Source organism: Scyliorhinus torazame, chromosome 17 (genome assembly GCF_047496885.1).
Source record: "Scyliorhinus torazame isolate Kashiwa2021f chromosome 17, sScyTor2.1, whole genome shotgun sequence".
In the NCBI taxonomy this organism is placed as follows: domain Eukaryota; kingdom Metazoa; phylum Chordata; class Chondrichthyes; order Carcharhiniformes; family Scyliorhinidae; genus Scyliorhinus; species Scyliorhinus torazame.
This window is the reverse complement of record NC_092723.1, coordinates 177,342,299-177,368,064: the sequence shown is the minus strand read 5'-3', so window position 1 is coordinate 177,368,064 and position 25,766 is coordinate 177,342,299. Positions and strand designations below refer to the sequence as shown.

The 25,766-nt window shown below is 46.4% G+C and overlaps 1 protein-coding gene across 1 annotated transcript in view; it reads left to right on the top strand.

Annotated features, from left to right (window-relative positions):
• emp2 (epithelial membrane protein 2) overlaps window positions 1–25,045 on the top strand; it is a 69,975-nt gene extending 44,930 nt beyond the window's left edge. Inside the window, exons 2-5 of the mRNA XM_072481713.1 lie at window positions 4,749–4,885; window positions 18,267–18,363; window positions 19,276–19,416; window positions 21,149–25,045. Coding sequence (XP_072337814.1) covers window positions 4,808–4,885; window positions 18,267–18,363; window positions 19,276–19,416; window positions 21,149–21,315 — 483 coding nt within the window. The 5' untranslated portion in view covers window positions 4,749–4,807 and the 3' untranslated portion in view covers window positions 21,316–25,045. The remainder of the gene's footprint in view (window positions 1–4,748; window positions 4,886–18,266; window positions 18,364–19,275; window positions 19,417–21,148) is intronic.
• The last annotated feature ends 721 nt before the right edge of the window (window positions 25,046–25,766 follow it).

Below are 25,766 nucleotides of genomic sequence, written 5' to 3'. Positions count from 1 at the left end.
ATAGGAACAGCTTCTTCCCCACAGCTACCGGACTCCTCAACGACTCCCCCTCGGACTGATATGTTCCCTGTAAGAACACTATTCATGACGCCCTATGCTGCTTTTGCTCATGTATTTGCTTTGTTTGGCCCTTGTTCCGCACTGCAACCAATCACTGTTTGTCGATGTACCATTTGTCAATGTTCCCTGTTGATTATTCTTGTGTCTACTATGTACGTACTGTGTACACTCCTCGGCTGCAGAAAAATACTTTTCACTGTACTTCGGTACATGTGACAATAAATCAAATCAAATAAAAAAAATCAAATCATGGCCCCCAAATTGCAGATATTTTCCAGAAATTGCTGATTCAAAATCATTTATAGAGCATTTACACTTCAACAATGAGGTGCCATCCTTGTGACCAAATAAGGCACCAGTTTTCTCTGTATAAATGCTGGTCAAACGTGCAGTGGCACCCATACAATGATCAGTGCAAAATCATGTGTACTGAATCATGACAGCCGAGAAGCTGAAAATCATCAAAGTGCGACCCAAGCATTCATCCCACTGAGAATGGGGATCGCTGAATCAACGCTCTGTGGGTGGCTTAAAAAGGAAGAGAAGTTGAGAAGTGTGTTGATGCAGTTGGAACAAAAGTGTCCAAGCAGGAACGAAACACAAACAAAACATCAGCTGATGTGTACACGTCGTTCAGCCAGCATAGAGCTGAGGGCGCATCCATATCTGGCAATTTTATTCAACATGGCAAGAGGTTTTTGCCACCAAAAACTGTGCGGCCGCACGGTGGTTAGCACTGCTGCATTACAATGCCAGGGACCTGGGTTCGATTCTGACCATGGGTGTCTATCTCTGTGGAGTTTGCACATTCTCCCCGTGTCTGCATGGGCTTTCTCCGGGTGCTCCGGTTTCCTCCAACAGCCCAATGACAAAGTGTCATTCCTGCTTGGACACTTTCGTTCCAACTGCATCAACACACTTCTCAACTTCTCTTCCTTTTCAAGCCACCCACCGAGCGTTGATTCAGCGATCCCCATTGTTAGTTGGATTGGCAATTCTAAATTGTCTCTTAGTGTCCAAAGATTAGGTGGGGTTATGGAGTTACATGGGTAGGGCAGGGGAGTGGGCCTAGGTCAGGTGCACTTTCAGAAGGTCAGTGTTGACTTGATGGGCTGAATGGCCTCCTTCTGCACTCTAGGGATTCTATGTTTTTTTTTAATGCATGGCATTAAATACCCAGGCCAGTAGCGTTTGGAGCCAGCAAAGGATGATCAGCTAAGAACCAATCAGGAGCATGTGGACAATAACGACAAAGTGACAAGTTGCCTAAAGAGACTCAACATGAAAGAAGGAATGTACTTATACAGCCATGCTTGGCGAGAAATCATCATCAACTCTATCAACAATTCCTGGAAACCTGCCCTGGGTGCCACATTCAGCAGCAATGCCATGGGAAGGTTTTGAATTCTTCACCTGAGGAAGAAATACTTGTAAGAACAGAGTTGCGGACTATGATGGATTCAGTGCCCACGATCTAAACGATGTCAAGTCTATACTTGGAGCCACATTAGATACTGATTGTACTGATGCAGGGCTGAAGATTGATGCCCAAGAAGATGCCAATGAAAGTTGACATTAATGCCTTGTGTTATGGAATAATGGACCTGGGATGAAGCTTATCTAATTAGTCGCACAAAACGCCCCATTTCTAAGAGTTGCAATGTTTGTCCCTTGCAAGCACTTACCTTAAATTCCATTCTGAAAGTTATTTTCTGCCCATTATTCTGTTTCATAATATATAGTAGACACATTTAAAACAGCTTCATAAGTTTACCCATCTCCTTGAGTTCCCATTTAATAAGCACTCTTAATTGAAACAGTTTGCCAAACTAGTGATCAAAGGTTGGAACAAATAAACAGGATCTTATTAATTGGCAGTAAGTTGTAAGCAGTCATTTTGGATGGGACGATGGAATTCCTATGAGAAATATGCAGGCACATTTATGCTGTTCTGAACTGTGTCAAAAATTCATGGGAATGATAAATGAATCAGACTACAGAAAACCAGACCCACCATCTAACAATGGAGAGAGCCACGTGCCACAGAGGCTTCAAGCACAGATGATTAACAGAGGGTCTTGGCAGTCGGGTCAATGCTGAGATTTAACCTCTCCTCTGCAGCTGGAAGGAGAAGTGCAACAAACGTCAGAACTTGATTCTCAAGTTGACTGGCCATATTGTTATTTTGCGGCCAGTTTTCTTTTTATTCATTGAATGTGGGCCTCTCCTGAGGGCATTTACGAATCAACCACATTGCTGTGGGTCTGGAGTCACATTTAGGCCAGACCAGGAGAAGGACGACAGATTTCCTTCCCTCAAGGACACTTAGTGAATGGATTTTTATGACAATCGCCAATGGTTTCATGGTCACCGTTAGACTTTTAATTCCAGATTCTTGGTGAATTCAGATTTCACCATCTGCTGTGGTGGGTCTTGAACCTGGGGCGGGATTCTCCGACCCCCCCGGCGGGGGCGTGAATCTCGCCCCCGCCGAATTCTCCGGCACCGGAGATTCGGTGGGGGCGGGAATCGCGCTGCGCCAGTCGGCAGCCTCCCGGCGATTCTCCGGCCCGCGATGGGCCGAAGTCTCGCTGGTTTTATCCTGGTCCCGCCGGCGTGAATTGAACCACGTCCCTTAAAGGCGCGGGCGGGCTTCGGGGTCCTGGGGGGGGGGGGGGGCGCGGGGCGATCTGGCCCCAGGGGGTGCCCCCACGGTGGCCTGGCCCACGGTCAGGGCCCACCGATCCACGGGCGGGCCTGTGCCGTGGGGGCATTATTTTCCTACGCGCGGCCATCAGCCTCCGCCATGGCCGACGCGTAGATGACACCCCCCCCCTCCATGCGTGGGGATGATGTCAGCAGCCGCTGACGCTCCCGCGCATGCGCGGACCCCCGCCGGCCGGCGGAGTCCCTTTGGCCCCGGCTGCCGTGGTGCCAAAGGCCTTCCACGCCAGCCGGCTGGGCGCCAACCACTCCGGGGCGGGCCTAGCTCCTAAAGGTGCGGAGGAATCTGCACCTTTGGGGTGGCCCGGTTCACGTCACTCCGTCCCGCTGGGACTCCCCGCCCCGCCAGGTAGGGGAGAACCCCGCCCCTGATCTCTGGATTACTAGTCCAGTGACAATATCACTGCGCCACTACCTTCCCTGTCTCGCTCCTTTTCTGAGCACCAGTGAGTGGGAGTTACCATCCCTACGTGTGAGAAGGGCTGGGTGAACAGCATGATAAATTCTGTGCTGACTCTCCATTTTATGCAAGTACTAACATAGTTTGCAATGCAATGTATTATCAGTCAATACAAATAGACTGTGGAATATCCGTCTGATTGCGAAATAAAACCTAGAAAAAGTGCTTTTTTAAAAATTAGCTTTTGAATTAAAATTATTTTCAAAGTAGGTGTTTCCAGTTGTCTATGAAACATTTCTCAAACTATTTAGCAAGTGCTGGCTATTCATTCTTTTAACCTGTTCAGTTTGTTTATATTCCTGACCGTGCCAAAACCCTCTTCCAATATGTTATAGTTAATGGACTACTATTAAGTATATTTGCCATTGTTGATTATTAAAATAACCCAAGATTAAAATGTTTGTACATCAGATATTGTATTTAGGTGAGAACAATACTCCAGGGAGCAAGTTTCCTCATGAGATTGGGGGAAAAAATAGTTTTGTACCTGATGATTAATTCTCAGTTCTGAAACTGACAAGATTGGGTCTCTTACGTGGCAACTTCCTGGTGGACTGATGGGGAAATTTACTGGATAGGTAGGATCAATGCTGACTCAGAACTGATATAGAATCTACAGTGCAGAAAGAGGCCATTCGGCCCATTGAGTCTGCACCAGCCCTTGGAAAGAGTAAGTCACATAAGCCCATGCCTCCACCCTATCCCCGTAACCCAGTAACCCCACCCAAACTTTTTGGACACTAAGGGCAATTTATCATGATCAATCCACCTAACCTGCACATCCTTGGATTGTGGGAGGAAACCGGAGCACCCGGAGGAAACCCACGCAGACACGGGGAGAACGTGCAGACTTCGCACAGACAGTGACCCAAGCTGGGAATCGAACCTGGGTCCCAGACGCTGTAATGCAACTGTGCTAACCACTGTGCTACCGTGTTGCCCTTCTCAACTCTTGATGCAAATGTTCTTGCTGCAAAGTTGTTCTGAAGTTTCGTGTTCAGCCAGTTTTGAAATCTTGTTCAAGTACTGAGGATCTAAGGTTGCTAACCACTGCGGAACTGTAAGATGCAGGAATGTACGTCATTTTCTGATCAGAAACTATGAACTAAAATTTATAGGATCATAAGCTTTTAACTTTGAAACAAGTAGCGAATGGAGTCCTTACTCATAAAATATCTGCTTGGTCCAGATGCTGGTGCACACTCTCTTGCTATAGCATTTTTTAAACAAAATGCTGTACAGTGGTTTGGTAGTTTATTTTTTCAGGCAGGAACAGACTATATATTTAAAAACTGCTAAAGGGGCACTTCAAATGGGAAAACATTTAAAATAGATGGTTTTGCCAGATGTGCCTGGCTTGAAAGTTAACTGCCTGTTCTTTCCGCAACATTCTTTTCCACGAATTGTGCAAGCATAGCATTTTATCAGCGTACCACACACAGTCTGTCCTCCATGTGCAACAATCCGCTGTGCGTGGAATAAATAATCTGTATTTTTTTTGCAGCAAGCTCTCGTGGTTTGAAGAGTTTTGGTCTGAGACACGTCTAAACGCACGTTATCGTGATGCTTGTGCTTCTGGGATTTATTCTTGTCTTTCACGTTGCGACAGCAGCCCTGCTGTTCATCGCCACAATAGACAATGTGAGTAGATGATCCTGAATGCTTCGATTGGTATAAGTGCAGAGGTTGGAAATGACCATATTTTTGGTAAATTAAGGATTAAGAAAGCAAGTTGTTGGAATGTGAATCTTTATAATGAGTTTTTAAAAAACTTTGTGGGTGGTTGCAGCAGGGATGAGGAAGGTTGAAACTCTCCAAAAGGGGAGCATATTGAGTTCGACTTCCAAAATGTAAAAATAACAATAAATAAAGTGCCTTTAACATTGAGGTCCCCCTGGGACATTTTTCTGAGGCTGAAGGAAAACAAATGAATGTTTATCAAGGAAATATTAGGAGAGCCTAATGTTTGTTTGGTTACATTTCACCCACCAATGGTTGTATTGTGCTTCCAAGTGGATTGGTTCAGTTATTGAATACATTTACAAATCACATCTTGTGTTTGTAATGGATACAGTGATCTGCAGATATATATATATTTATAATGTGTATATATATATTTTACATATAAAATGCACAGATTTTAGGATTTATTCTCCTAAAAAGGTAGTAGACAGCTCATTAAATGTTTGTCAGTCATTTTAAATTGATGTTTATTTGCTCCTATACACATTGTTGCTGTTTTACGCTGATTTTGTTTTTGCAGCTCTGTTTAGTATATAACATTTGCCGACAGATTAACAACTGGGCCCCTTTGCCTTCCCTATCGCTCATCTTCAAACGCTTCACTCCCCACACTGGCCAAACCCACCCAAGCTGTTGATGGAATATTTCTGGCTGCTGTAGCTGGGAATTCCCATGGGAACAGGAGTTTCTGTTTATAGTAACTGGTTGGGATCTCTTCATTTGCTAAAAGGGCTCCTGGAGAGAAGGGAAAGGGGTGAAGCAGTGGCATGCACTAAATGAGAAAGCAATAGGGAAATCTATAGATTCCATAGAATCCCTACAGTGTAGAAGGAGTCCACTTAGCCATCGAGTCTGCAGTGACCCTCCGAAAGAGCACTCTATCCAAGCTCACGCCGCTGCCCTATCCTCGTTATTCGGCGCATTGATCACGGCCAATCCACCAAACCTGCGCACGTTTTGGACTGCGGGAAGAATCCGGAGCACCCGGAGGAAACCCACGCAGACACTGGGAGAACACGCAAACTCCACGGTCATCCAAGAACAGAATTGAATCTAGGTCCCTGGTGCTGTGATTTAAAAAAATATATATTTTATATTTAATTCCAAACTTATACAATTCGGGGAGCAAACTCCACAACACCCAACTGCACAGATTGTACAAACTTTTCCCTGTCACCACCCCCACCTCCAGCGCCGAAGAGCTCCTCAAACAGGACCACGAACATCCCCTACCTCGAAGCCCTCCGCTGAACCTCTTAATTCTTCATTCTTGCCCGAGTCATATGTACCCTGTGTACGACCTTGAACTGTATCAGGCTCATCCTTGATAGCGCCTCACTCCATACTCCCCAGTTTATCTCCCCTCCCACCTTTCCTTAATCTTCACCACCCACTCACCCCCCTGTTCTTCCAGTCACATGTAATGTCTCCGATCCTGCCCTCCCCTTACGCATCCGGAAGCAGCAGTCGCTACAACAGCATACACCTCGCAACCTGGGGAATTCTTTCCAAACCTTCCGAGTGAACTCCCTTACCCGCAGGTACCTAAACTCCCTTTCTCTTGGGAGTTCTACGCTCTTCTTTAGTTCCTCTATACTGGCAAACCCCTCTTCCAGGTACAGATCGCTCACCTTAACATCTTCTCTCCACTTCCTATACGTACCGTCTGTACCCCCGGCTCAAACCGTGGTTTTTGCACAGCAGCGGCAGCACCGACATCCCTTCTGTCCTGAAATGCCTCCTCAGCTGGTTCCAGACCTTTACTGTGGACGGCACCACCGGGCTCTCTGCACCTTTCCTTGGTGCCATTGGCAATGCCACCAGCACCATAGCCCTCAAGCTGGACCCCCTACAGAATTCTTCCTCCATCCTAACCCATTCGATCCCTTCTCCTTCCAATCACCGCCTCACCTTCTCCACGTTCGCCGGCAAGTAATAATGCAGCAGGTTCGGCAATGCCAACCCTCCCTTCTCCCAGGGTCCTCTTAACCCGTGGCACCTTCCCTGCCCATAAAAAGTCTGAGATAATCATCGGCAGTTTTCGAAAGAAGGTCTTTGGTACAAAGATCGGAAGTGTCTGGAATATGAACAGGAATCTCGGCAGAATGTCCATCTTCACCACTTGGACCTTCCCTTCCAGGGTCAAATGCAGCGTGTCCCATCTCTTCAGATCCTCCCCAACCTCCTCCACCAGCTTTGTTAGATTCCATTTATATAACATCGCCCATTTCCTCGCTACCTGAATCCCCAGGTATCTAAATTTGTCTCTAGCCACCTGAATGGCAACCCCCCTAGATTGGCTCACCGACCCAACTCATTCACCGGGAACACTTCTCTTTTCCCTACGTTTAGCTTATATCCCAAGAACGCCCCAATCTTCCCCAACAGGCCCATGATCCTCTCCATGCTTGCCAGCGGGTCTGAAACATACAACAGCACTTCGCCTGCGTATAGCGACACCCGATGCTCCCTTCATCCCCCTGTAATCACTCGCCACTCTGCTGACCCCCGAAGAGTCATTGCCAGACACTCTATCACTAGCGCAAACAACAGCACAACAGCGGGCGCCCCTGCCTTGATCCCCTGTGCAGTTCAAAGTTCCGTGAGCCCATGTCGTTGGTCCACACACTCGCCTTTAGTGCCACGTAGAACAGGACACCCATGCCACAAACTTAGGCCCAACCCCGAACCTTCCCAGTACCTCAAACAGGTACTGCCACTCCACCCGGCCAAATGCCTTCTCCGCGTCCATGGACACCACTCCAGCACCTGGGCTCTCGACGGGGCCATGACCACATTTAACAGCCTACTTACATTACTAGAGAGCTGCCTGCCTTTTACGAAGCCTGTTTGGTCCCCCGCAACCACCTTGGGACACAACCTTCCATCCTTCCCGCCACCAATTTAGCCCGCATTTTCATATCTGTATTTAACAGTGACATGGGCCTGTACGACCCACATTCCAATGGGTCTTCCCCCTTCTTTGGTATCAATGTGATCGTTGTCTGCGTCATCGTCTCCGGCAGCTCCCCCTTCTCCAATGCCTCATGAAACGCCCCCAAGAGATGCGGTGCCAGGTCCGTTGCAAACTCCTTACAGAATTCCGCCGGTAACCATCAGACCCCGAGGCCTCCCCAACTTCATAGCCCTTATCCTAGCCAATACCTCCCTCGGGTCCAAGGGTTCCTCTAGCGCCTACCTCTTCCCTTCCTCCAACTGTGGATACTCCAGTTCATCTAGAAACTGTCACATGCTCCCCTCTTCACCCCTCGGGTCCACCCTGTACAGCTCCGTTATAGTAATCCCTAAACGTCTCATTTATCTTCCCTGGCTCCGACACAGATCCCCTGCCCCAGTCCGTAGCTTCAATATTTCCCTGAATGCGGCCTGCCTTCGTAGCTGATGCGCTACAGTTTTTTCCTCTTCGCCATTCCCTCCATGGTGGTCACCGTTGTGTACTCCCTATCTACCTCAACTATCTCGTTCATTAGCCATTCATATTCCTCCCTCCTTTCCCTATCCGCATGTGCCTTGAATGAGATAATCTCCTGCCGGACCAGAAGACATAGAAGCAGAATTAGGCCACTCGGCCCATCGAGTCTGCTCCGCCATTCAATCATCCCCATTCCCCTGCCTTCTCCCCATAACCCCTGATACCCTTATTAATCAAGAACCTATCTATCTCTGTCTTAAAGACACTCAGTAATTTGGCCTCCACAGCCTTCTGCGGCAAAGGGTTCCACAGATTCACTACCCTCTGGCTGAAGAAATTCCTCCTCATCTCTGTTTTAAAGGATCGTCCCTTTAGTCCGAGATGGTGTCCTCTGGTTCTAGTTTTTCCTACAAGTGGAAACATCCTCTCCACGTCCACTCTATCCAGGCCTCGCAGTATCCTGTAAGTTTCAATAAGATCCCCCTCATCCTTCTAAACTCCGAGTACAGGCCCAGAGTCCTCAGCCGCAGAGTCCACCGCTTTAATGCTTCTCAAAATGAGGCCGCCAACACCTCCCCATTTTGGTTCAATACTGCATAATTTTTAATCACAGCCAGTACTTTATCGCAAACCTCTCTATCTGCTAACAACCCTGAATCGAGCCTCCACCCCGGCCTCGGCTCCCGTCCCGATCTAAGCCGAAACTCCATCCAATGGGGTGCATAGTTCGAGATTACAATCCCCACGTACTCTGCCCCCTCCACCACAAGCAAAACCACCTTGAATACACCCTAGAAACATGTGAGAAAAAGGAATACTGCCTTCCCCCTGGTTTCTTGAAGCGTCACGTGTCCACCATAACCATCTTTTCCATAAACCCGCCCAGCTCCTTTGCCATTTGTATCCTACCCATTGACCTGGGGCTTGATCTATCTACTCTCGGCTCTACGACACAATTAAAATCTCCTCCCATAATCTTTTTTAAAAAAATATATTTTATTGAAATTTTTTTCCCTGAGCAACATTTTTCCCGCTTACAAAACAAGCGAAACGATAACAGTACCAAAACAGAAATTTTTAAACTTTTTAACAATAATAATAATAGTAATAATAATATACAAGTAACAAAACCCCGTACTCTATTGACCTATACTCAACTGTCTCCCCCCCTCCCCCCCCCCCCCCCCTCCCCCCTGGGTTGCTGCTGCTGGTCATCCGTCTTCCCTCTAACGTTCCCCTAGGTAGTCGAGAAATGGCTGCCACCGCCTGGTGAACCCTTGAGCCGATCCTCTCAGGGCAAACTTTATCTGCTCCAGTTTAATAAACCCCGCCATATCGTTTACCCAGGCCTCCAGTCCGGGGGGTTTCGCCTCCTTCCACATGAGTAGGATCCTGCGCCGGGCTACGAGGGACGCAAAGGCCACGACATCGGCCTCTTTCGCCTCCTGCACTCCCGGCTCTTCCGCAACTCCAAATAGAGCTAACCCCCAGCCTGGTTTGACCCGGGCCTTCACCACCTGCGAAATCACTCCCGTCACTCCCTTCCAATACCCTTCCAGTGCCGGGCACGCCCAAAACATATGTGCATGGTTTGCCGGGCTCCCGCCACACCTCCCACATTTGTCCTCCACTCCAAAGAACCTGCTCAATCTTGCCCCCGTTATGTGTGCTCTATATAGCACCTTAAATTGAATCAGGCTAAGCCTGGCGCATGAGGAAGTGGAATTTACCCTGCTTAGGGCATCAGCCCACATACCCTCCTCTATCTCCTCCCCTAATTCTTCTTCCCACTTTCTTTTTAGTTCGCCCACCGACTCCTCCCCCTCTTCCCTCATCTCTCTATAAATCTCTGACACCTTGCCCTCTCCGACCCACACCCCTGAAAGCACCCTGTCCTGTATCCCCTGTGTCGGGAGCCGCGGAAATTCCCTCACCTGTTGTCTAGTAAACGCCCTCACCTGCATATTTACGGTAGGCTATTGGAGAATAAAACGGAGGCTGGGGATTGAGGGTGATTTAGAGATGTGGATCAGAAATTGGCTAGCTGAAAGAAGACAGAGGGTGGTGGTTGATGGGAAATGTTCAGAATGGAGTACAGTCACAAGTGGAGTACCACAAGGATCTGTTCTGGGGCCGTTGCTGTTTGTCATTTTTATCAATGACCTGGAGGAAGGCGCAGAAGGGTGGGTGAGTAAATTTGCAGACGATACTAAAGTCGGTGGTGTTGTCGATAGTGTGGAAGGATGTAGCAGGTTACAGAGGGATATAGATAAGCTGCAGAGCTGGGCTGAGAGGTGGCAAATGGAGTTTAATGTAGAGAAGTGTGAGGTGATTCACTTTGGAAGGAATAACAGGAATGCGGAATATTTGGCTAATGGTAAAGTTCTTGAAAGTGTGGATGAGCAGAGGGATCTAGGTGTCCATGTACATAGATCCCTGAAAGTTGCCACCCAGGTTGATAGGGTTGTGAAGAAGGCCTATGGAGTGTTGGCCTTTATTGGTAGAGGGATTGAGTTCCGGAGTCGGGAGGTCATGTTGCAGCTGTACAGAACTCTGGTACGGCCGCATTTGGAGTATTGCGTACAGTTCTGGTCACCGCATTATAGGAAGGACGTGGAGGCTTTGGAGCGGGTGCAGAGGAGATTTACCAGGATGTTGCCTGGTATGGAGGGAAAATCTTATGAGGAAAGGCTGATGGACTTGAGGTTGTTTTCGTTGGAGAGAAGAAGGTTAAGAGGAGACTTAATAGAGGCATACAAAATGATCAGGGGGTTGGATAGGGTGGACAGTGAGAGCCTTCTCCCGCGGATGGAAATGGCTGGCACGAGGGGACATAACTTTAAACTGAGGGGTAATAGATATAGGACAGAGGTCAGAGGTAGGTTCTTTACGCAAAGAGTAGTGAGGCCGTGGAATGCCCTACCTGCTACAGTAGTGAACTCGCCAACATTGAGGGCATTTAAAAGTTTATTGGATAAACATATGGATGATAATGGCATAGTGTAGGTTAGATGGCTTTTGTTTCGGGGCAACATCGTGGGCCGAAGGGCCTGTACTGCGCTGTATTGTTCTATGTTTTATGTTCTATATCTCAAGAAATTCCCCCGGGGTAACTTATACTTTTCCTCCAGAGCTCCCAAGCTCGCAAAAGTCCCATCTATGAATAAATCTCCCACCTTCCTAATTCCCAACTGGTACCAGCTTTGAAATCCTCCATCCATTCTTCCTGGGGCGAACCTCTGGTTGTTCCTGATAGGGGACCCCACTAGGGCTCCCCGCACCCCTCTCTGTCGCCTCCACTGTCCCCATATGTTCAGTGTTGCCGCCACCACCGGGTTCGTGGTGTACTTTTTCGGTGAGAACGGTAGCGGCGCCGTCACCAGCGCCTCTAGACTCGTCCCTTTACAGGACCTTCTCTCCAGCCTTTTCCACGCCGCTCCCTCACCCTCCATCATCCATCTACGTATCATTGCCACATTGGCGGCCCAATAATAATCTCCCAAGTTCGGTAGTGCCAGTCCTCCTCTGTCCCTACTGCGCTGAAGGACCCCCCTCCTTACTCTCGGAACTTTCCCTGCCCACACAAAGCTCGTAATGCTCCTATCTATTTTATTAAAAAAGGTCCTGGTGATTAAAATAGGGAGACATTGAAATACAAATCAGAACCTCGGGAGGACCATCATCTTAATTGCTTGCACCCTGCCCGCCAGCGATAAAGGCTGCATGTCCCACCTCTTAAAGTCCTCCTCCATTTGTTCTACCAGCCGTGTCAGATTAAGTCTGTGCAAGGTTCCCCAGCTCCTAGCGATCTGAATCCCCAAGTATCGGAAGTTTCTTTCCACTTTCCTTAGCGGTAAGCCTTCTATCTCTCTACTCTGGTCCCCTGGATGTATCACATATAATTCACTCTTCCCCATGTTTAACCTATACCCCGAAAATTCCCCGAACCTCCTCAAGATTCGCATAACCTCTATCATCACTCCCGCTGGGTCCGACACGTATAGCAATAGGTCATCCGCGTATAACGAAACTCGGTGTTCTTTTCCCCCTCTAGTCACCCCTCTCCATTTCCTGGAGTCTCTCAGCGCCATGGCCAGAGGTTCAATTGCCAGCGCAAACAACAATGGAGACAGCGGGCATCCCTGTCTTGTTCCCCTATATAATCGGAAATACTCCGATCTATGTCGACCTGTAACTACGCTTGCCGTCGGTGCCCCATAAAGTAGTCTAACCCAGCGAATAAATCCGTTCCCAAACCTCCTTAACACTTCCCATAAATACTCCCACTCCACCCTATCAAATGCCTTCTCTGCATCCATTGCCGCCACTATCTCTGCCTCCCCCTCCACTGAGGGCATCATTATCGCCCCTAATAGCCGTCGCACGTTAACATTCAATTGTCTCCCTTTTACGAACCCTGTCTGGTCTTCGTGCACCACCCCTGGGACACAGTCCTCTATCCTCGATGCCAGCACCTTTGCTAGCAGTTTGGCGTCCACGTTCAATAGCGAAATAGGTCTATAGGACCCACACTGCATCGGATCTTTGTCCCTCTTCAAAATTAGCGATATCGTCGCCTCCGACATTGTCGGGGGTAGTGTCCCCCCTTCCCTGGCCTCATTGAACGCCCTCGCCAACAACGGGGCCAACAAGTCCACATATTTTCTGTAGAATTCCACCGGGAACCCGTCTGGCCCCGGGGCCTTCCCTGCTTGCATGCTTCCCAGTCCCTTAATAACCTCGTCCACCTCAATCTGCGCCCCCAGGCCTGCCACCGCCTGCTCCTCCACTTTCGGGAACCTCAACTGGTCCAGGAACTGCCGCATCCCCTCCTCTCCCTCTGGGGGCTGAGACCTATACAGTTCTTCATAAAAGGTCTTAAACACCTCATTTATCTTTCCTGCCCTTCGCACGGTGTCTCCCCTTTCATCCCTAATTCCTCCTATCTCCCTCGCTGCTGCCCTCTTTCGCAGTTGGTGCGCCAACAGGCGACTAGCCTTTTCCCCATATTCATACCTCCTCCCCTGTGCCTTCCTCCACAGTACCTCCGCCTTTCTGGTGGTCAGAAGGTCAAACTCGGTCTGGAGTCGTCTCCTCTCCCTGTACAGCTCCTCCTCCGGGGTCTCTGCAAATTCCCTGTCCACCCTTAAAATCTCCCCCAGTAATCTATCCCTTTCCTTGGCCTCTGTTTTCCTTTTGTGGGCCCCAATAGAAATCCGCTCTCCTCTGACCACCGCTTTTAGTGCTTCCCAGACCACTCCCACAGGGACCTCGCCGTCGTCATTGACCTCCAGGTATCTCTCGATACACCCCCTCACTCTTGCACACACTCCCTCATCCGCCATCAGTCCCACATCTAATCGCCAGAGTGTTCTCTGCTCCCTGTACTCTCCTACTTCCAGGTCCACCCAATGTGGGGCATGATCCGAAACCGCTATGGCTGAGTATTCAGCTTCTTCCACCCTAGAGATCAACGACCTTCCTAGAACAAAAAAATCTATCCGGGAGTACACTTTATGGACGTGGGAGAAGAAGGAATACTCCCTAGCCCTGGGTCTAAGAAATCGCCATGGATCCACTCCCCCCATTTGGTCCATAAACCCCTTAAGTACCTTGGCCGCTGCCGGCCTTCTTCCAGTCCTTGAGCTAGATCTATCTAGCCCCGGGTCCAGCACCGTATTGAAGTCCCCTCCTAAAATCAAATTTCCTGCCTCCAGGTCCGGAATACGCCCCAGCATCCGCCTCGTGAACCCCGCATCGTCCCAATTTGGGGCATACACATTAACCAACACGACCTCCATTCCCTCCAGCCTACCACTCACCATTACATATCTACCTCCACTATCTGCTACGATGTTCTTTGCTTCAAATGCTACCCGTTTCCCCACAAAAATGGCCACCCCTCTGTTCTTTGCGTCCAGACCTGAGTGGAACACCTGTCCCACCCATCCTTGCCTTAGCCTAACTTGGTCCGCCACCTTTAGGTGCGTCTCTTGGAGCATAACCACGTCTGCCTTTAGCCCTTTCAAATGCGCGAGCGCTCGGGCCCTTTTTATCGGCCCATTCAGGCCTCTCACGTTCCACGTGATCAGCCTCACTGGGGGGCTACCTGCCCCCCTCCCGTGTCGACTAGCCATTACCTTCTCTAGGCCAGTCCCATATCCCGCCTCCGCGCTCCCGCTCGCTCCCCCAGCGTCGCATTCCGCCCCCGACCACCTTCTCTTTAGCCATTTCCTTTTGGATTTCCGCAGCAGCAACCCAGTTGTCCCCCCCCCCCCCCCGCTAGATCCCTATCTAGCTATCTAGCTTGATTGCTCCCCCCATATCACTTCCGTAAGTCAGCTGACTTCAACTGACCCCGGCTACTCCTGCTCGCTCCTCGGCCCCCCCGGTGTGAGGGAACTCCCATCCGCCTTGCGCCTGTTTTCCCGCCTTATCCTTTCTGGCGCGGGAACATCCCTTTACCTGTCCCGCCTCTTATGGCGCAGCTCCCTTTCCCCTCCCCCTCTCCTTCCCCATTCTCTGACTATGTCCCGCCTCTCCCCCCTCACCGGCGCCCACATTTCCCCAGTGTCCCCCCCCTTCCCTGTTTACTTCTCGCTTAACTTTCACCATCCCATTAACAAAAACAATAATAACAACAATAACAGTTCCCTGCAGCATCAGTCCCTCGGTTCCGGTCCAGTTTCTCTTCATTGATGAAGGACCATGCTTCCTCCGCCGTCTCGAAATAATAGTGTCTCTCCTGATGCGTGACCCATAGCCTTGCCGGCTGCAGCATCCCAAACTTCACCTTCCTTTTGTGCAAAACCTCTTTGGCTCGGTTGAAGCTCGCCCTCCTTCTCGCCACCTCCGCACTCCAATCCTGGTAGATCCTTACCACCGCATTCTCCCATCTGCTACTCCGCACCTTTTTGGCCCATCTCAGGACCTCTTCTCTGTCCTTAAGGCGGTAGAATCGCACGATTATCGCCCTCGGTGGTTCTCCCGCTTTTGGTCTTCTCGCCGGGATCCGTCCTGCCCACTCCACCTCCATGGGGCCCGCAGGGGCCTCAGCACCCATCAGTGAGCTCAGCATCTTACTTTCGTACGCTCCACAGTCCACACCTTCCACACCCTCCGGGAGACCCAGTATCCTAAGGTTCTTCCTTCGCGCTCCATTTTCAAGGGCCTCAATCCTGTCAGCACACTTTTTATGAAGTGCCTCGTGCGTCTGAGTCTTGACCGCCAGGCCCAGGACCTCGTCCTCAATACCTGACACCTTCTGCTCCACCACGCGAAGTTCCGTCTCCTGGGTCTTTAAAGTCTCCTTAAGCCCCTCAATTGCCTGTAACAACGGGGTCATTACCTCCTTCTTCAGCAGGTCCACGCACCGTCTCACCACCTCGGCCTGCTCAGGCCCCCGTGTCACCTGTGGTTTCTCCGCCACCATTTTGTTTCACTCCCTCTCTCTCTCTCTCTGATCTTCTGGCTGCAGATTCTTCGGGCTGCAGCCGCCGCAGCCGGTTTTTCCCTCCGTCTTTCGGGGGGGACTCCCTTCCCTCGCGCCTCGCACCGGGTTTTACGGCCGTCCAAGTCCCCGTTGGGGCTCTTAAAAGAGCACGAAGTTCCGTCGGAGCTGGAGCCGCCGAAACGTGCGGCTAGCTCATCCCTGCCGCAACCGGAAGTCCTCTCCTCCCATAATCAACCGGTGCGTGGCCAAGATAGGGATTGCTGCCAGCAACCCCCTCATAAAACCTACATCGTACCAATTCAGTGCATATACATTCACCAGTCCCACCGGCGTCCTCTCTAAAACCCCACTCACCATCACATACCTACCACCCGGGTCCCTCACTTCCTTCACACTCCACAAACCCCATTTTCTTTCTCCTCAAATTGGCCACCTCCGTGACTTTGAATCAAACCCCGAGTAGAAAACCTGTCCCACCCATCCCTTTCTTAGCCTAACCTGGTCCTTCGCACAGAGGTGTGTCTCCTGCATAAAGACCACCTCCGCTTTTCAAACCCTTAGGTGCGCAAAGACCTCTAATCTTTTCACCGGTCCATTGAGCCCTCGCACGTTGAGGAAAAGAAAAAACACCCCCTCCCTCCAACCCCCACTCGACCCGTATACTCCATTACTCCAGAGAGCCAGCACCTCCATCTCTTAAACTGGGGGTGAACAGAACAATTTTATGCTCCTTTGATAAAGTCATTGGCCACTTCTGGGGACACAAAATAATTTTCCCGGTGTTCAAAAGTCACCCATAGTTTCGCCGGTTAGAGCATCCCAAACCTGATCTGTTGATACAGCATTGCCTTAGCCCTGTCGAATCCCACACGCCGCTGTGCCAGCTCAGCTCCAATGTCCTGGTATATTCGGACTTTGTCCCCCCTCCCATTTACAGGGCTTCTCCCTGGCCCACTGCAAGAAGTTGTCTGTGTTGTTAATATGGATATAACAAGTAATTGAGGAAAATGTGGTCAATATTCTACCCACTTGTTGGTGAACAAAAAAAAATTGGCATTACTAGAAAAATTGGACATTTTCAATAGGTTATTAAAGTAGAATATTTTATCAAAGTGACCATTGATTGAAGTGGAAATGGCTGATATAAAGACAAGAAAGAGCAGATAATCATTAGAGAGCTGGGGGTGCTGGGGCTACTGAGCTGTAGGTGCTGTGGCCACAGAGCTAGAGAGCTGGGGGTGCTGGGGCTACTGAGCTAGAGAGCTGGGGGTGCTGGGGCCACTGAGCTAGAGAGCTGTAGGTGCTGGGGCCACTGAGCTAGAGAGCTGTAGGTGCTGGGGCTACTGAGCTAGAGAGCTGGGGGTGCTGTGGCCACTGAGCTAGAGAGCTGGGGGTGCTGTGGCCACTGAGCTAGAGAGCTGTAGGTGCTGGGGCCACTGAGCTAGAGAGCTGTAGGTGCTGGGGCTACTGAGCTGGAGAGCTGGGGGTGCTGTGGCCACTGAGCTAACAGCAGCATTGGCATGATGGGTGAATTGACTTATTTCATGCTGTTAATTCGAAGATTCTTGGTTAGAATTTTAATGCCAACTTTGGATAAACAAGTCCAATTTTTGTGTTTCAGAACAAAAATAAGTAAAGCTGCCTTTAACCTGTAGGTTAAGTGATGTGGTTCATTTGTCTATGACATGGAATTACTCAAAGCAGAAAACAGTGGTGACCAGTTGTTCTTTAGACTGGGGTCGGGGAGGGAAGTTGGGGGGGGCGGTCGGGGAGGGGAAGAGAGGAGGAGGGAAGAGTATAAAATATGTTCCCCAAGGGACAATGATATAAACTGCCATCTGTTTTGATCTAAGAATGAGCTGGATTTGAGTACAGAGAACAATATTTCCCAGTTTTGGATGGGAAATGTAATAAATAGGGAGAACAATGACAGATTCGAAGGGGAAGACGTGCCAGTAACCAAAGGGCGCAGGTTCAAGCTGATTGGCAAGAGAATCAGAGGTGTCATGAAGAAACATTCTTTAGACAGAAAATTACGATCTGGAATGCACTGCCTTAAACGTTAATGGAAGTGGGTTTCAGATAATTGGATAAACACTTGTAGGAAAGAAAATAAAGATTACAGGGCTATGAGGAAAGAGCAGGACTCAATTGGATCGCTGAACCAAAGAGGCAGCATGGGTGTGTTGGGCCAAATGGCCTCAGTCTATGCTGGTTTGTGCTACGGTTCTAGATTGGTCTAAACACTCATCAGGTGCTTCTGAAAGTAGAAAGTAATGAACTTGACCTTTTTATTGTGAGAATAGAAAATCCAGGTGTCCAACTTTGAAAAACTACACTTAACCCATATTCCAGCTCTTTAATTTTCCAACATGCGTTTTTATTTTTTATAGGCCTGGTGGAAAACTGAGGCTGCCAGCACTGATATATGGCAGACCTGCTACTTCAATAAATCTGACTGTGACGATATTCACGTTGAGAGCTATGGAGGTAAATATTTGCACTAATCGTCTTCTCTTAGATCCGCATTGATTTAATTCAAAGTGTTGTGTTTGTTCTTCAATCTCTGCTGCTGTAACAATGGTAGAGAGGGATGCATCTTATGGACATTTGTGCCCAGTCCCATTGCAATTCCTGGGTTCAAAAATGTTAATGTAGTTGCTTGCACCAGTAACAGCCCAGCTGGGAAGCAGCTAGGGATCAATACTGACAGCTCGAGCCAAAGATTGAAATGATTGAACTGAAAATGGGGCCTTTTGGTTGTTGGACTTTCCCAATGTGGTGGGCTGTATTTAAAATGTACACACTTGCATTCAGTTCCCACCCCAAAACTATGTTCCCTGTCTCTGTCAGCTGGCTGTGGGTGAACCCGACCACTGGCTACATAGTCCCCGCAATGAGCTGCTGACCCCACACATCCATCAGGAAGACCACCTCCACAACTCTGTCCAACTCCGCCCGTGCCTCAGTTCAGCCGTTACTCAACCCCTTTATGTCTTTTGTTTCCTATGAATTTTACTCTTTTAATCCTCCTCTTGCTGACTCCCTCACATTCAAACTCCGGGATGATGCATGGCATAGAGTACCAGAAAGACACAGAATGTGGGAAAGGGAGGAAAATATAACCACAAAATCAGTTTTATTTGCCATAACCTATTGTATTGATTTCTTTATCACTTTGCTGTTTCATGGTGTCTTTCTTATTTCTCTTTGCTAACTTGCCGATTTTTAAGAAAAAAATCACCTCGTAATATATTTTCAAAACTGGTGAACTTCTGAAAAATGAAGTAATGGAACAAGTAATGAGAACTTTTAAAAAATCCAGCATTAAATTAGCTTTTGGAGTCCTTAAAAGTTGGTGGAAAGACAATCTACTTAACCATCTTTGTTTTTATTCGGCAGATTGCATCAAGGCAATACAGGCGACGATGTGCCTGTCGGTGATCTTTTGCTGCATTTCATTCATTGCGTTTGTCATTCAGCTCTTCCAGCTGCAGAAGGGACAGCGGTTTTTCATTGCTGGAACCCTGCAACTGCTTTCTAGTAAGTCTGCTCTAGTGTAATACAACAAAAGTACTTTCACTCCAGCTTCCATCCTGCTCGCAATGCCAAGATCACCTTGGCTCAAGGCACAAAAGTAGTCTGTGACTGGGATCATATTATTATCTCTGCTTATATTGCACAACTTCTCTGGGATGATGGAATATGCTGTCTTCTCCATTGTCCGACACTGTGCAGCCTTTGTGTGGTTTCACGACAGCCTCTCTGAATACAGCCACTGCATTATTCTTACTTTTTCTTTACCTCTACAAATTCACCACCTCCAGTTTTCCAAGGATATGTGGTCCATTGGTGACATCATTTACAGTCTTGGGGTCAGCTTTCCGATGTATGTTGATTACCCATGGTGGTACCTACCTACCTATCATTTTCCTGGTCCGCATTCTTATCAGCCCTTCTGACAGCCCATCATTTCCTCCAACTGAACATCAGGAAGACTGAAGTCCCCTGTTTTAGTCCACGTCATGGACCCTAACCCTTTACGGCAAGGCTGTGCAAACCTTGATTTGAATTTGGCCCAATACTACGTAATATCCAGTACAAAGTTTTCTTTCTCTTTACTTGTGTACCATTGTTTGCCTCTTCTGCTGAAATGAATATTCATGCTTCTGTTGCCACTGGATTTCTGCAACATGCTCCTTTGAAAAAAAAATCCAATTTATTTGAAGCTCATCATGTCTGACCTATACTGGTCCCATACCCGTTAAAGCATGACATTTAAAGTCCTCTTCAAGTTCCTTCATCCTATTTTTGTAACCTCCGCTTTGCACCTCCTGCCACAGTCTACTGAATTTGGTCTGCTGTGCATTCCACCTGCTTAACCCCGCTACTGGTGGAAGAATCTGTTTGTTTTAGCCCTATTACCTGATGCTCCCTTTCTTAAACTCTGTCTGTCTCTCTCTTCCCCTCCACTTCCCAATTGATGACATTGACTATCTTCCCATTACCATTCCATGTCTGACAGCATGGCTCACTGTCTGCCCCCTTTTGCCTTTTCCACATTTTCCTTGGTTAGTTATTGTTGTGATGAAACCTGGGGCAGAATGTAGCCCCCCCCCCCCCCCCCCCCCCCAAGCAATCAGGTTTGAAGGTGGGGTGGCGGGTTGCCATTAAACTCTTCAATGGCCTTCCAACTGGGTCTCACCTGTTCTGACCTCCTGCAAGCAGTCACCATAGTCTAATGTTTGCCACTTTGTTGAAATAATAAAATTCAGCAACAATGTAGTGGCACTAAATATGCACCTTCGGATAATTTGCTGGCCTAAAAAAACACTATAAACTCCAGTTTTGTGGTTCAAATGGAATGTGTAAACAATTGTTTGGCATGCCTTCAGTGGTTAGCACTGCTGCCTCTCAGCGCTAAGGACCCAGGTTCGATTCCGGCCTTGGGTGACTGCGTGGGTTTCCTCTGATAGCCCAAAGACGTGCAGGTTAGGTGGATTGACCATGGTCAATTGCCCCTTAGTTTCCAAAGATGTAGGTTAGGTTACAAGGTTGCGGGAATGAGGCGGGGGAGTGGGCCCAGATGGGGTGCTCTTTCAGAGGGTTGGTGCAGATTCGATGGGCCATATGTCCTCATTCTGCTCCGTAGGGATTCTATTATACAATACAAGTTACAGTGCTTGTAAATACTGAGAGCAGTTCCTTTTCTTAGTCCAGTTCTGTGTTAGGGAATGAATTGTATTAAAAACTGATTTGTCTTATTTTGTTGCAGGTCTCAGTGTAATGATTGCAGCTTCCATTTATACAAGCCAGGAAGCAAACTTCCACAGTACAATGGTTCCAGGAAACTACGGATACTCTTACATTCTAGCTTGGATTGCTTTTGCTTTTACTCTGATCAGTGGTGTGATGTATATGGTTTTACGAAAACGTAAATAGAGGTTTCAAATCCTTCTGTTGCATCACTACAGGAGAATGGTTTCTGAATGAATAGCTTCAATCTCCTGCAAACAAAAACATCTTCTGCACAGTGACCGTCAGTCAGATGAAGCAAAAAAAAATCATGCAATAGTTAATTTTACACGTTGTTATGAAACCTTATTAGTTACAAATTCTTTAAAACCAGTTTGGCACAATTTTTACAAAAAATATTCACATTTGTCTGCAATTAAGGTACATTTACAAGTTTTTTTTGTCACGTGATGAGCACTTTTTTTGCATTATTATCCTACAACTATTCAGCTTGCCTGTTCATGTTCACAGAGCAGGTGGTTTAAGCACTCCCATCTCCATCAAAGTGGGTTGATATTTTAGTTCATTAGATGCTTTTTAAACTGGTTTCTTATTACTCCATCTGAAATTAAGCCTTCCCCAAAGTTGGCTTATTTTGTCTACGATCAAGTTTAATTTTCAAAAACACTAAAACAACTTGTCAAAATTACTTGGATAAAATATCCTGAAAAGAAAGTGGCAGTAAATCTTAATTTGGTCCTTTTACATTATTGATGTTCATCTATAAGCCAGAGAACTGTGCCGTACAGTGTCCACTGGGAAAGCTTATTTTCTTCAATGTTGCATTAATAATGTAGCAGTGTTGTAACAGTGTATTCAAAAGACACAACAGATACTTTGTACAGTTAGTGAATTGTGTGAATTTGGTTAAAAGTATCCAAACCAAAAATGATTAAAACACAATGGTACCTTCTTTAAAAATAAATGTTATTTTTTGTTAATGTTCATTCTTGAGAGCTCAGATAATTAGTGCAGTGTCGAGTCAGGAGCAGCATAGCCTTCACATGTCATAGAACTGGATCTAATAACATGTAAATATACTCATGTTAGTTGGCAGCATTGGGTATCAAGGAACTGAAGGTGGTGGGTTTCAAAAATGTTTTCAGTACAATCAGATGCAAATGGGATCGAAGATTTGGATTAAATGCAATTGTTTGCAAAATGTTTATTACTTTCTATTGGTCAAGTACATGGAAATAATTACACCGATATGCCGGAGAATCAAGACTGAAATCATAAGCCTCCCTGAATTTGTCTTTTTAAATATGGTCCTGTTCTGAAAGCAAAATCTAAAACAAATGCTTAGTAGTTGCCAGTGATGTCTGGGCATATTTATACCATTGATTGAAGTGTAAACTGCTGGAAACAGGCATCTGTTTTCCTGAGTACTTTTTCATTCTAAAGCAGAGAAGCTACTGATTGATAAAATAATAGGGTTTGTTTCAGATCAAACTGATATTTTTGGCTTGTTAGATATTTATCTCTTTTTCTTGTAAGTGAAGCAAGCACCACCAGATTTTTTTTTTAAACCTAGCCCCTCTGGGATTCATGGCACCAGACTAATTAAAAGCTTCATGTTCTTGTGCTGATGTGGTGGGTAATGAGAGGACTTTTGATCTTTTGAGCGCGGGTGAAACTTCTAAAGTTTGTTTTATGTACTCACCTACTGAAAATCATGTCTTCTGCGTCACATAATTCTGTCATTGATTTTCTGCCACTAGATGTCACTTAAGTAAGCTTTTTAAATTTTACTCTATAATAATGAGACTATTGCAAATCACTGATTGTGAATGAAGTACTGAAATTGAACTAAGCTCTGCCAGCACAGTCCCCCCCCCCCCTCCCCTCTCTACATTAAAACTAAAGCAAATAGATTTCCCCCAAAACTAAATGAGAAACTCTTGCCCAGAGAAAATTACTGCCTTGGCTTTTCTGGGAAACAGAAAGAAAATGCTGCTGCTGAGAAATACTTGAATTCAGCATTAAGAGTTTGTCAAGTTCATGTTGCGTGTTCTATTTCCTGAATATCAGAAGGACATTGCAACAACTCTTAAATCTAAACAAGAGAACTAGTTTCACTTTGTGTTTGATTACTCTCAAAAGATGTTGATATTTTTTCCTGTACCTGTTTGATAATTCGAGAGTGAGCATCAACATAATAGAAAATAATATAATTGCACTGAAACTTGGCATTCAACCTCCAGGCAAAGGAGCGTTGCGTCTCTCAAAAGACTCCTCTAGCCCACAAGTGAATTTTATTTCAAGATAACAAATTTTAACTTTATAAATAAATCGATTAGCTCACATGTAGGAAATGCCACTGCAGGTTCAACAAAGAGCTGTGACTGCCAATGTAATACTGTAGAATGGTTGAAATATATGCTAGTGACTTCTAGTGGCAGTAGGATGGTACTGTCAGATGACTTGTTAATGAATAGTTTGGTACTTCTGATTTTCTTAAATGTTGTGCCCAACAAAATGTGCTTTTATTTTGTTTCACAAATGTAACAATGTTAATAGTATAGCAAACAACCATTTACTATCTTTCGTATGAAATGTTGGTGGGGGGTACATCTTTTTCAGTAATTCAGTGGTCTATACAAACTGGTAAATGGTTTACTGTTGTACAGTTAAATAAGGTCAGAGGGGGCACCACAGATTTTCATAAAGAAGGATCAAATTTAAAAACTGGTCTATCTTGCAAGTAGATTCCATTTTATAAGCAATGAATTAGGACTACAACGTATTTCCCTGATAATCATTATTTAATGACATTTACATCACATCCGCATCCAATCAGAATTTGAAAGTTTCACTTGCAGGAGATCTTATCCAGTTGGTCTTTCATCAAAAGCTTAGTAACGAACAATGATATAATATTCCTTAGCTAGCAGTGAAGCTAGCTATTTTAAGATATTTTTTATATAACCAATATGTATTTATTGCATGCCAACTCTTTTACTCTAATAGTATTGTACACCGTTAAATAAGACTCGAGCGCCCAGTAGAAATTCATATTTTAAAGTATTCATACATTTGATACCTGGTGTATAATAAATAGTTTATCTAATGCGGTGTCATACAAAACACTATCCTTTTCCTGCCTAAATTATCAGCCACAGAAAGAATCAAAACTATTGAACATGAAAAGAAAAACTTAGTATCATCTCACCCTGAAATACATTTGTGGGTATGTACAAGTCAGGAATATTGCATTGTGAAGCTTTCAAATAAGAAACACCACTGCATGCATTTTAATGACTTTAACATTTGGCCATCGGCCCCCAAGTCAAGTTAATTTCTGTCATTTAATTCCCAGTTCATGTGTTCAACACACACATTGATTTGAATCTACATTCATAGTTTTTAAACAGCAAGCTAATGATTTGGTGTTGACTTGAAACCAAATCTGATACTTTAAGTTGATAAGTATGTTTGATTATTTCTACAACATCAGATGAAATATTCCAGTATTAAAATTAGGTGAAATCATGATTACCTCAACAACCATCCTTAAGTAAATTTATGGTCATCCAGGATCCTATTTCTTATATGCTACATAAACTATGATAAATTAGGAGGTTAATATGAATTTAATTTAGGGATTTCTTCCTTTTGGGTGTTATTGACAATACTGATTAATTTTTAGGCAAAGACATATTGAAAATACTGTACACTATTGATAAATATGCTTTCTTCAATGATAAGCCCTTTGGCACGACTTGGACTCTTATTTCTCCTGGCATTTTTTTTTGTTTAGTTTTGATTTCCTGATTCAATATTTGTGTAATAAGGACTGCTATGTAATGAGATCTAAAATATAAGAAATGATTAATAATTCTGTATTTTGTATGTAATAAAGTACCTGCCGAGTAAATCACTGACAGGATTGTGTTTGTACACAAGGGTCGAACAAATGTTTTGACAGTGAAACACATGTCCAGTTCTCCACATTAATGGTCAAAAGACTTAACATCTAATATTTAATCATCTGCTGTCAAAGAAAGCACATCAGAATTCAGCCTACAGCCAAAAGCTTTTGAGTACATTACTACATTGACTACATTTATTTTAATTGGTTCCAAAATGCTGTGGTTATTCTGACATTGCAAAATGCAATAACAGTCTTATGGTCTGCAGCTCTTGGTTCTGAAGGTACGGGGTAGGGCAACTAAGACCCACAGCGCATTTTGGGCCAAGCTCTTTTCCTGTGGGCGGTATTTTCCAATCTCCCAGCCATGTGTTTCTCAGCGGTGGGAAGCAGTGTGCTGGCGGCGGGATTCTTGGCTCCCGCATGGGAATTCCCATTGAATTCACCCCATCTGCTGGGAAATCTACTGTCCGGGGGGGGGGGGGGGGGGGGGTGCTGCTGGTGGGATCACAGAATCCAAATCAGACTTTACAGTGCAGGAGGTGCCATGCGGCCCATCAAGTCTACACCGGTCCTTGAATGTGCACCCTACTTAAGTCCACACCTCCACCCTATCCCCATAAGCCCGCAGGGATCAGTTCTGGGTCCTCTGCTGTTTGTGATTTTCATTAATGACTTGGATGAGGGAGTTGAAGGGTGGGTCAGTAAATTTGCAGACGATACGGAG